Source organism: Mustela nivalis (genome assembly GCF_964662115.1).
Source record: "Mustela nivalis genome assembly, chromosome: 16".
In the NCBI taxonomy this organism is placed as follows: domain Eukaryota; kingdom Metazoa; phylum Chordata; class Mammalia; order Carnivora; family Mustelidae; genus Mustela; species Mustela nivalis.
Genome location: NC_139035.1, coordinates 65,525,468 through 65,536,452, shown reverse-complemented (window position 1 = coordinate 65,536,452; position 10,985 = coordinate 65,525,468). Strand labels below are relative to the sequence as shown.

Below are 10,985 nucleotides of genomic sequence, written 5' to 3'. Positions count from 1 at the left end.
GCTAGAAAGTTCACAGAAGGTGAATTCTTTCCCGGTGTATATGAATATCAAGTTGTCACATTATATGCTTTCAATACCTTACAGTTTATTTGTCAGTTGTAGTTCAGGAAAGCTGGGGGAAGGAAAAAAAAAAAAAAGCTGATCCAAGGTGAAATTTACCTACGAAGAGAAAAGATGTTAACACTTCACTCCCAGGTACACTAGTTGATATTCACAGCAAGCATATGAGGTAGGTGATAATATTTTCATTGTAATAGGGATGACGTAGAGGTAAAACTAAGATCCAAGTGAGATTTCTTGGTTTTAGGAGCAAAATTCTTAGCATAAAACACCAGGCCTTCCATAGCTCTATGAATGGAAAAGAGAACATAGTGAGGCAAAGCTCCATGGAGCCAATCTCAGAAATGTTTCTTTAAAAGGCTATTTAGAAATTCCATGAAAATAAAGTAACTTATATTTTTAAAAGGGTCAGATTTCTTTGTTGCTTTTGTTATTTCATTTTAGAACCTGGAAAACCCAAAATGATTATTGACCAAGTAGTTTTCTTTAATAAACAATCATCTTTTCCCCTCACAAATTGTTTTAAGCACAATTTGTATTTACGAATATTTGTTCACTACAATTTTTTATCATTATCATTATTCTACATATCCCACAACTAAAGAAACATCCAATGTGGTTCACATGTGCAGAACGTAACCTTGAGTCAGGGTGTGAAAATCTCCCTAAGCAATTCAAGCAAGTTTCCAAAACTCAAAGAAACTTGAAAGAATGTATATAGTTCAGGCTTTGAATCTGAGGCATCTCACTCACTCTAAGGGAAATACCTGCGTCCCATATCTCATTCCTTCATTCCCTCTCTTATTAAGACATTTTCTACTCTTAGGGCGCCTGGGTGGCTCAGGTTGTTAAGCATTTGCCTTCAGCTCAGGTCATGATCCCAGGGTCCTGGGATCGAGCCCTGCATCAGGCCCCCTTGCTCAGCAGGAAGCCTGCTTCTCCCTCTCCCACTCCCCCTGCTTGTCTTTCCTCTCTCTCTCTCTCTCTCTCTCTCTCTGTCAAATAAATAAATAAATAAAATCTTTAAAAAAGAGAGAGAGAGACATTTTCTGCTCTTGTGCTCATTTGCTTCAGGAGCAAAACTTAAAAAGTATTTAGCAACTGGTATAACCCAGGTACCAACTAATTAAAGCAGAAACTGTCCCGAGCGCTGGAGAAGATTCTGAGAGCAACCTATATACAAGATTGCGACTGCATTTTGTTGACTCCGGAATCAATACTCATTATGTCAATCCCCCTGAGAGTCAAAGAAGGGAGAGGCTGATGAATATGGGACCGTGTTCAGATTGGTGCACATATAGCTGAGTATCGACGTGACGCTTTCCTCCTCCTTGCCTTGCAGAGGGTGTAAGACTTGTAGAGGTGCAGAGTATTGATTAGGTGACATGAGTTTCGGTTCTTGGGGTGCAATAATTGTACTTTTGTGATTCCTCATGGAAGTGGGATTTGAGAATTTGGATCTTTGAAACTGCTACGATAAAGCATATATCACCTTGACATACCCATCTGTAAGTCCCCTTTCTTTTATTTTCTCATTTGTAACATAAGAGGGTTGATCTAAAGTAGGGAATCTCCAACTAACTATGAACCAAGAGTTGCTATGAAGTTGGAAACTGTGCACAGCAGAGTTGTAACCTAGACATACCTTATCAGACCCTCTACGGACTTTTTTTTTTTTTCTGGGAATTTGCATCTTAACCAACCCCCAGGAGATTCGTATGCAGCTAACTCAACTTTAGTTCAGAAAACCTGTTCAAGATCAATGACTCATAAACGTTTGTTTGTGTCAGGAGATTCCCAGAGGCTATTTAGCAGAACCACATACTAATTGATACTTATGTTCCCTCTGAGCCTATTTTATGATTCCTTGATGTGGCACTACTAAGACGCTCTTCCTGCCTGCCTGCCTGCTAGGTTCTGCTGCACATCAATCTGGAACATCCCTAGAATAGTGGCATCTGCCCAGGACCAACTTTCTGAGAGCATCCTTCACCTCCTTGTTCCTCAGGCAGTAGATGGCTGGATTGAGGAATGGCACAATGACTGTGTAGAGCACAGAGATGATCTTGTTGTGGTTGAAGGTGTACATGGCCCGGGGCCGCGCATAGGTGAAGAGGGTGGAGGAATAGTAGATGACAACCACTGCCAGGTGAGAGGCACAGGTGGAGAAGGCCTTGCGACGGCCCTGGGCAGTAGGAATTCTCACGATGGCGGCGATGATGGCAGCGTATGATGAAACCACAGCCAACAGAGGGAGAAGGATCATCACCAGGGCCAAGAGGAAGTCTACCAGTTCTGCTTGCTCCTTGTCAGAGCAGGTGAGGTTGAGTAGGGGAGAGATATCACAGAAGAAGTGGTTGATGATGTTGGGTCCACAGTAGGACAGTCGGGAAATGAAAAGAAGCTTCATCATGGAGCTGAAGAAACCACTACCCCACGAGGAAGCTGCAAGGCGAATGGCCAGGCTGGAAGGCATGAGAGTGGGGTACCGGAGGGGCTCACAGATGGCCAGGTAGCGGTCATAGGCCATGACCGCGAGCAAGACACATTCAGTGCAGGCCAGGGCAATGAAGAAGTAGAGCTGGGTCATGCAGCCTACATAGGACACTCTTCGGTCCTGGGTGAGAAATGCTCCCAGAAGACGGGGAACCGTGACATTGATGTACCACAGCTCCAAGAAGGAGAGGTGGGCGAGGAAAAAGTACATCGGGCGGTGGAGGCTTGGAGTGAGCCAGATTGTAGAAACGATGAGCGCATTCTCCAACAGTGTCAGCAGGTAAATTGCGAGGAAGAGGACAAAGAGGAGTAGCTGGAAGGGTGGTGAGGTAGGGAAGCCCACCAAGACAAACTCTGCGACGTGGCCTCCACTCAAATTTCCCATCGTCTCTGTCCACCTGCCTACCTGAAGAACAACAGGAAGAGCAAGATGTTGAGAGACAGGAGGACCAAACTGCTACCCTCCCGCGCAACCGCAGGTAACAACCTTGCGAAGGCGCTCGGTAGTACGCTATCAATTACCGCGACATCTTTTAGTGCCTTCACTTCGCTGTTTCATCTCCCAGCTCAAGGGAAGAGTTCTCAGACTTGAGGATTGTACTTGAGAATTCAGCAATCTAACGGCAGTGGGTATTTGATAAATGCTTGTCATACCGGTCTTACTATTTCCATTTTTGTTTTCTTATCCATGACATGCTCTTCCTTCACTCCCTGCAAAACTGTAAGCCCCAGAGCATCTGGAATCCGTATTTGTTGAGTGAATGAATAAAAAAAAAAAAAAAAAAAAAGGAGGGATAGCTAGCTGGAGACTGAGGGCTTCTCTCTCCAAGAAAAGAGGAAGTGGTAGGTCGAGGACATCACTGAGCTATAGGCTAGGCAGCCTGGATATTTCCCAAATATCCATGCACAGTTAGAGAAATAATTCAGTAGAGATGAGCTAAAAGAGTTCTTTTAAAAAAAATATTATTTTTTACAGAGAGAATGCCAGTGGTGGAGGAGTGGGACAGAGGGAGAGAGAGAGAGAGAATCCTGAGCGGCCTCCACATTTAGCATGTAGCCCACCCCCCCATGGGCTTGATTTCACAACCCTGAGATCGTGACCTGAGCAGAAATCAAGAGTCAGATGTTCCATCAACTGCGCTACCCAGGTGCCTCATTCTTTTAAAATTAATTAAATAACTAGTTAATTAATTAATCTGAGAGAGAGAGAGTGAGCCCAACAAAGAATTATTTTTCCATTCATTTTACAACTATTTTTGAGTACATTTTCTGTGCTAGAATTAGGTTGTCTCCTTGCAGGGCTGGTGTGGAGGTTGAAACATGGACCCCCCCAAAGTGCTCACACCCAAGCTCCAGAACCTGTACATGTTACAGCCGCTGACAGTCTCTGCGGGTGTGACGACAGTAAGGGTACTGAGACGGTGGTCTATCCTGGACCATTCAGGTGCACCTTAAATGCAATGTCAAGGGTCCTTATAAGAGAGAGGCAGAGAGAAACGTGAGCTGGACACACGGAGAAGGAACTGCGGAGGTGGAACGGGGTGAGATTTGGCGACGCTGGCCCGGAGGACTAGAAGTCCAGGGACTACCACCCGAGGCACGCCAGCGGCCACCAGAGGCAAGAGGTGGATTCTGCCCCGGAGCCCTCGGAGGGGGTGTGACCCGGCCAACACCTGGCACGTTGATTTCACACGGCTCACCAGAAAGGAGAGAAAGAATCAATCCCCATTATTTTGAGCCACCAAATGTGTGGAATTTGTTACAACAGTACAAAACGGATGCAGCCGTTGAAACCTCAGATTGGAAGAGACCATCATATGCCCCTGGCCTCCCCTCTGAGCCCAGCAGTGTCCTCTCCAGACTGCCGGGGGAGGGCACCTGACAGACACAAACATCTGACCTGAGATTCGATCACGGGCTACATATCATCACGCTCTCTCATTTTTGGTGGGACTTCCCATTTTTTTCTGTAAGCAACATAAAAAACAATACATCATGGTCACAGCGCTGCTGGGCGGGGAGAGAAGGCAGCTGCAAGCGAGGGGAGCACAGAGGCACAGAGAAGCTGAATCCGGATGCTGTATCCTCGACCCTGTAACCCTCTGTGTCAACGAGACTCAAGTTTGAAAAAAAAATAAAAATTGAAAACAACAAAATCCCACTCCCAACCACAAAAGACAAACTAAAACAACAATACGTGGGCGTGCCAATTGTAAACTGGACATCACATTATTTTTATCAAACGTTTAAATAGTTGCGTGGAATCTAATGTCCACTGCATGTGAGCACTGACATTTTAAATGAGGTTATTATGTCACTCCTTTATGTGCTCAGTGATACCTACATGTTGGTGAGGGGATGTTGATGAATACGTCTTTCAAAAATTACGTGAGTGCATGTGCCTTTTTAAAAAATTGAAATTTCAGGGGCGCCTGGGTGGCTCAGTGGGTTAAAGCCTCTGCCTCCGGCTCAGGTCATGATCTCAGGGTCCTGGGATGGAGCCCCACGTCGGGCTCTCTGCTCAGTGGGAAGCCTGCCTCCCCCTCTCTCTCTGCCTGCCTCTCTGCTACTTGTGATCTCTGTCGGTCCAATAAATAAATAAAATCTTTAAAAAAATTGAAATTTTACTTTAATTTTTCTCACTGAACTCATAATTCAAGGTATTATATTTTTATAATTACAAGTCTTTTATTGATTTCTCTATATCTGCATGTCTTTCTTATCTCTTGTACTCTGGAGGCTATAAAAGTTTTGAAAAAATTTTCTATTAGATTTTATTCTGTAATCAGCATGCATTTCACCAAAACAATAAAAATACAGGACATATTTTAAAATATCTTATTTTTTATTGGCATATCATTTTATAATAACGAGGACTGTGCTTCCTCTCGGTTCTTGTGTGCATCCATGAAAACCACTTATCATCAGAATGAGAGCAGTTTCAGAATCCATTCCTTTCTTACTCTTCATTTTGGAGATATAAATACCGAGGAAACTAGTTCATGGAAATAAATGACATTGATACACCACAGTTCGGGGGATGAAAGTCGTTTGGTTATAGTAATAACACTAAATTATTTGAACTTTCTATTAGTTATATGCCAGAAATTACACAGTCATCTATCATCAAAATGGTTTTTATTGATCTATTAACTGACAACTCAATCAGCTTCCATTCAGTTGTGTTGAAAGAAATAAATTGGAAAAGGCCGACTTGTAAAAGGACGTGCTGCCCAGAACGGCTCCTTCCCTCTCCCAGCACAGACGCTGCCCCCACACTACCTTCCCTCTGCCGGACGTGGTGGGTCAGTTATGCCCTCCTTTGTACCGAGGGAGAACAGGTTTTGAAAAGCAGAGAGAGAAAGGTGAAGACGTTCTAGGAAAAGCTGATAAGATCTTTGAAGATCAGGGAATGTTTCCCTTGGAAGGAGACATACCTGGATCTTGGAAAGCCTTTCTGCACCATCCTGAGCGCATAAACCTGGGTTTGGAAAACGGACTTCATGCATCAGATACTTTTCTGAGAGCACGTTGGGAGAGGAGGACTGGGCAGCCAGTCGGGGGCGGGGCAACAAGAGGAGCAGGACAGGAAGGAGGCATAGCGCGCCCTGGGGTTGATTGCAATAGAGGTTGGAAACGGCTAGCTGGAAATGCCACAGCCAAGTTCAGGGCATTAGCTGGTGCCCTAGAGTGAGCAATGTCCCCACGTCTGAAAAGGGACCCCACCTCACCTTTCCTCGGTGTACAGATCCGTGCCTAGAACATGGCAGGCAACGAACCCATGAGCGGGGCTGAGGTTCAGCCTTGATTTGTACAATCGTGAATCATTTACTTCATTTGGTCACACATTTTGGAACGTACACACACGGAACACAAGCTAGAGTTCTTTCCAGCTGCGACACCGCATGAAAGTTGCTTGAAAGTCCCGAGGGTCGGGGTGGGAAGAAGCTGTTAGAGAGCAGGTGGCGGGTGGAAAGTACAGACTGGAAAGTACACACCGTCTGGTTTCAGGTGTGTCTGGGGCCAGTCTTGCTCCGCAGCCCCTGGTGCCTTCAGTTGTCTGCTGGTTGCATTGCAAGCCAGCAGACGAGGTCCCCAAGACGAGGTCCCCAAGACTCCCACTCTGCAGTGTCACTTCCCATCACCATCACCCTTGGTTTCCAGCTAAGTCATTGAAAACAAAATGACTGACGTGTGCTGCTCAGACTGGCCTGCTGTTGCCAAGGACTTTCTCCTCCAGCCGGAGCAATGCTGGCCCCTCGCCCCTGTGGCCCCATCTCTCCAGGCTCTAGACCTGCCCTTCCTTTCCGAGGAGGCCCTCCTAGACAGAGTGCTTCGGACTCTCGGCCGTCAGATGCCTCAGGTCGCTCTGAGTTACCCGTGCGCTGTGCACACTGATCTCTTGTGTTGTTTGTTCCTTGTTTTCCCTTGTTTAACCTCTGAGCCACGTCTGGTCCTCACGGTCGGGCTTAGCCCCACAGCCCTCCTCTGCTGCCACCTCGACAGGAGGTCAGGGCAGCATTCCGCCATGAGGCCAGCACGGGACAGAGGAGCCTGAATTTCAACACTCACAGTAATAAGCTCTTCTAAAACATCCTTCTCGTTTGACAACTTAGGTTCCAGAGAATAATTAACAAGGAAGATCTCATTTAACGAGGAATAATCCATAGCGTTTGCCCTAAGACCCCGGAGCAGCTCGTGACCCGCACTCAGGACCGGGTGACGCTGCAGGAGGCGCCTTGCCTTGGCTCTCCTGCTCCCCTCCACGGCCCCTCCCCCATCCGTTACCTGCCACCCCTGCAGGGGAGCCGCGGCTCATTAGGACACCTCCACGCTATAGCTCGGGTCGTCTGCAGACGGACAGACACCATGAACATCAGTTCTGGGAAGACTTTGCCCAGGAGTCCCTCGCATCTGTACTGGGACGAGGACTCTATTAACAGATCCGCCAGCAGATCGGGAGTAGTTATGCATTGACCTGGATTTTCCCTCCTCCAGAGCAGAAACTCTCACTCATTTCTTGAGCCTCATTAATTCAGTGCTTTGCAAATAATAGATACAAATAAACGTCTCTTGAGTGAGGTAGTAGGTAAATAATGTCATAATTTAGAAGCTTCGCAAATCGATGCCCCTTCTCTATTTCAGAGGTGGAAGGCTGAACCCATTTCTTATCTTAGCAAACGGGCTGCTGCTCCTGCTGGTGACAGGGGCCATTCTTCCTTGGTTAGGCCGTGTGACAAAGACAGGATCTATGTGAGCATGATCTGCCCACAGCGTGGAACGTACTCATGACTGCAAAACGCGTTGGTGGTCTGTGGGCGTGAGACCATGTGGACATCACTGGGGACACCCTGTGTCCTGACAGCAGCACGAGTGCCTGGCCTCCTGGCTGTTTCTCTCCCAGTGTGCCCCTCTTCCACGTCATAGAAATGGAGCCTGACTGGTACCTGCCTGGCCCCAGGGCCCCAGAAGAAACCACACAAACCTTCCTCCAGAGACACCCTGCACCCAGCCACCCCCCAAGCTCAGGGAAAACGCTTTGTTTTATTTCCCTTGAATTCTTCACTGGATTATCACAAATTGAGTAACTGTAACTCAGTAAGCCATGTCACGAATCAAAAGCTGAGATCTGTCTGAAACGTAATTATCATCCCAGTCTGTGTCCACATGGCATATATGATGTGGGAAACAGAGGCCAAAGAAAAATTATTAAATTTCCTTACCCACTGACAAGCCCTTAAAAAAGGTAGAGTGACATTCCCTAGGGACTCAACTGCCTGCACCTTAACACTTTGCTAAGGGCAAGGGGCAATCCTAGCCTGACTGGCCCCTACACCCTGCAGGGATCCTGTAAGTCTACTTGAACAATTGTGTCCTTTGGGAACTTTATCTCCAAGCCCTCCAAGACAGTGTTGACAGTCATTCCCAAGCATATGGCCCATTGATGCACATCTAAAGGATCTCGTGACTATGGTTTTATTAGATGGCAATAAATGACCTTTTCCCAACAACAGCTAGCCCCTCAAGGTCCTGGAAACCTTGCTTCCAAAATTCCTTACAGACTTACGCCATCCCCGGCCCCCTCCCAACCTGCAATTATATAATGGACCACTCCTCACAGCCTCGGGGCAGCAGCTCTTCCTGCCCATGGGTCCTGTCCCTGTGCTTTAATAAACCACCATTTTGCACCAAAGATGTCTCACAAACTCTTTCTTGGTCACTGGACATTTCTTGGCTCTGGACATTACCCCACCGAACCTCACTTACATTCTAAGACTTCATCATCAAGAGAAGACGTAATACAATTGATACGATGTGCAAGGTACGATGAGACCTTTTCCTGTGCTGGCTTAATCCCCCCAGCGGCCCTATGAGCCCAGCACCGTGGTCCCTTTTTAGAGAGAATAAAGATAGAGGAGTGATTTTTTTTTTTTTCTCCCAGATCACACATGTAGGAAATTGTGGACTTTGGATATACCCAGAAAACTCTGGCCGTGGAGACCTGGCAGCAAACTGAGTCACCATCCTCTCTGTGTTTCCGGACACAAGCAGCGGCTCACTGGTGCAGCTAGATGGACTCAGTCAGATAAAAACAGATGTGTGTTGTTGGCTCATCTGTGTTCAGCGGTCAAATTCAATCAACAGTTTTCTAACGTTCTCATTTGAATTTGGGCTATGAAGCTCAGGACCAAATATGGTAGATATGGTTTTGGTCCTGCATTCAGGCAAAGACGGGGCTACTCTCCCAACATGCCAGGATGGGTCCCTGCCTGTCCTCCTATGAGCCTCTGCTCTTAGCAGTCCCCCTCTCCCTACACAATGTCCTGTCCTCGGACACGGTCACAGATCCCCAACACTCCACTTCAGTGGAACTGAGAATCATTCCTCATCCCCAGGAGCATTTTAAAGGCACCTCTTGGCATCAGCTCTGTAACTGCACACATTTGGATACTAGCAAAATAGCAGGGTTCTCAGAATGAGATATTTTCATGACTAAGCTTGTTCAGGTTTTAAGCCAATCAAATACCTGGAGAAATTCAAGAGATTTTCAGGATTTTGAGGGATTTGGAGGCCATAGGGAAAGAATGAGGCAAAAGTTTCTCACAGGGGTTTGCCTAGTTCTGTGCTTGCCTGACTCCTGCATGTGCTCACATGCTCTGTCTTTGGAGGCTGGTCAGGAGGCTGGTTACCTGCTGCTTCTGGACAGCTGCCGTCGGCTCCAGCCGCTTGTCAGGAAAGCTGCTTTTTCCTGTTGGTCTCGGAATCGTCTGTGGCATGACAGGACAGAGGCTTGGCAGGTGAGCCCTGAAGCAGACAGGGGCAGTGGTAGCCAGGTCTTGTCATGTCATCCTTGGGGACAGAGTCCCTTAGGATGCATTGCCATGGTGACCTACTTCTCCCCAACAAGACTGGCTCCAAGACACCCAGAGGCCGTTCTGTCATGAAAGAGCAAACTCCGTTGGGACATAGCCGGTGAGGGAGCCAGGATAATGCTGTCGACTCCACCACCTGAGCACTGGCCAGGTGGCATCTGACGAAGTTCTAGAACCTAGGTGAGGTTTGGTGGGGTGAGGTCCAAAGCAGATGACCAAGAAAAAATTCTTGAGACATCTTTGGTGCAGAATGGTGGTTTTTTAAAGCATGGGGACAGGACCCATGGGCAGGAGGAGCCGCTGCCCTGGGTTGTGAGGGATGGCAGGTTCTGTACCCTGCAGTTGGGGGAGGGTGAGGGAAAGAGTGGTTTCAACGGAGCTCTCATATGCTAAAGAGGGCCTACAAGGTGCCTGGATACCAGAAGCCTTGCAGCTTGATCAATGTTGTCCTTTGGCCAGCCATTCACATCAAGATAGTTGGGAGATTCCTGTCCTGCAGGATTGTGATCTCTGCAAGTTAACTATTTGTTTCTCGTTTACAGCGGTCAGGGGTCACACAAATTACCGAGGGCAGCGGGTGGGGAAGGGGTGCAAGGTGCCAGCTTTTGCTTTGTCCTCAGTCAGCATCGTGCTCCCTCATCAGCATCCACATCCTTAGACAGACTTAACAACGATTCGCGTTAAAGTCCGTCTGGCTTCCTCAAGACTGAGGAAGTAGAACAACGAAGTGAGAAAGTTCCAGATACATTCATTGACTGGTATTTTAGATCATTACTTCTTTTTTTGAGAAAATATCTGTCAAACTCGGACTGCCTTCGTCAGTGTCGTCTGCCCATGAGTGAGGAGGAGATGCTTCCTCTCCACATCTGCGATCCAGCGGGTTAGCCTCTTTCCCTGCTCTCCCCTATTCATGTCCCTCCATGGATAGCACAGGGCTAGGAGGGGGCCTGCGCGGCCCAGGGGCTGAGGCTGGCCAGGGGACTCATTTCAGGCACCGGATTCCTGGCTCAAACTGAATCTGTTCCTCACCATGAGGGCTTTTCCTTGTCCCAAAAC

General features: G+C 47.4%; 1 protein-coding gene across 1 annotated transcript; it reads right to left on the bottom strand.

The window, feature by feature from the left end:
• Positions 1-1,987: 1,987 nt before the first annotated feature.
• OR6P1 (olfactory receptor family 6 subfamily P member 1) lies at positions 1,988-2,941 on the bottom strand (the record flags this gene model as incomplete). Its single annotated transcript, XM_082703916.1, has 1 exon — positions 1,988-2,941. One exon carries the CDS (start codon positions 2,939-2,941, stop codon positions 1,988-1,990), a length of 954 nt encoding a protein of 317 aa, XP_082560042.1.
• Positions 2,942-10,985: the final 8,044 nt, after the last annotated feature.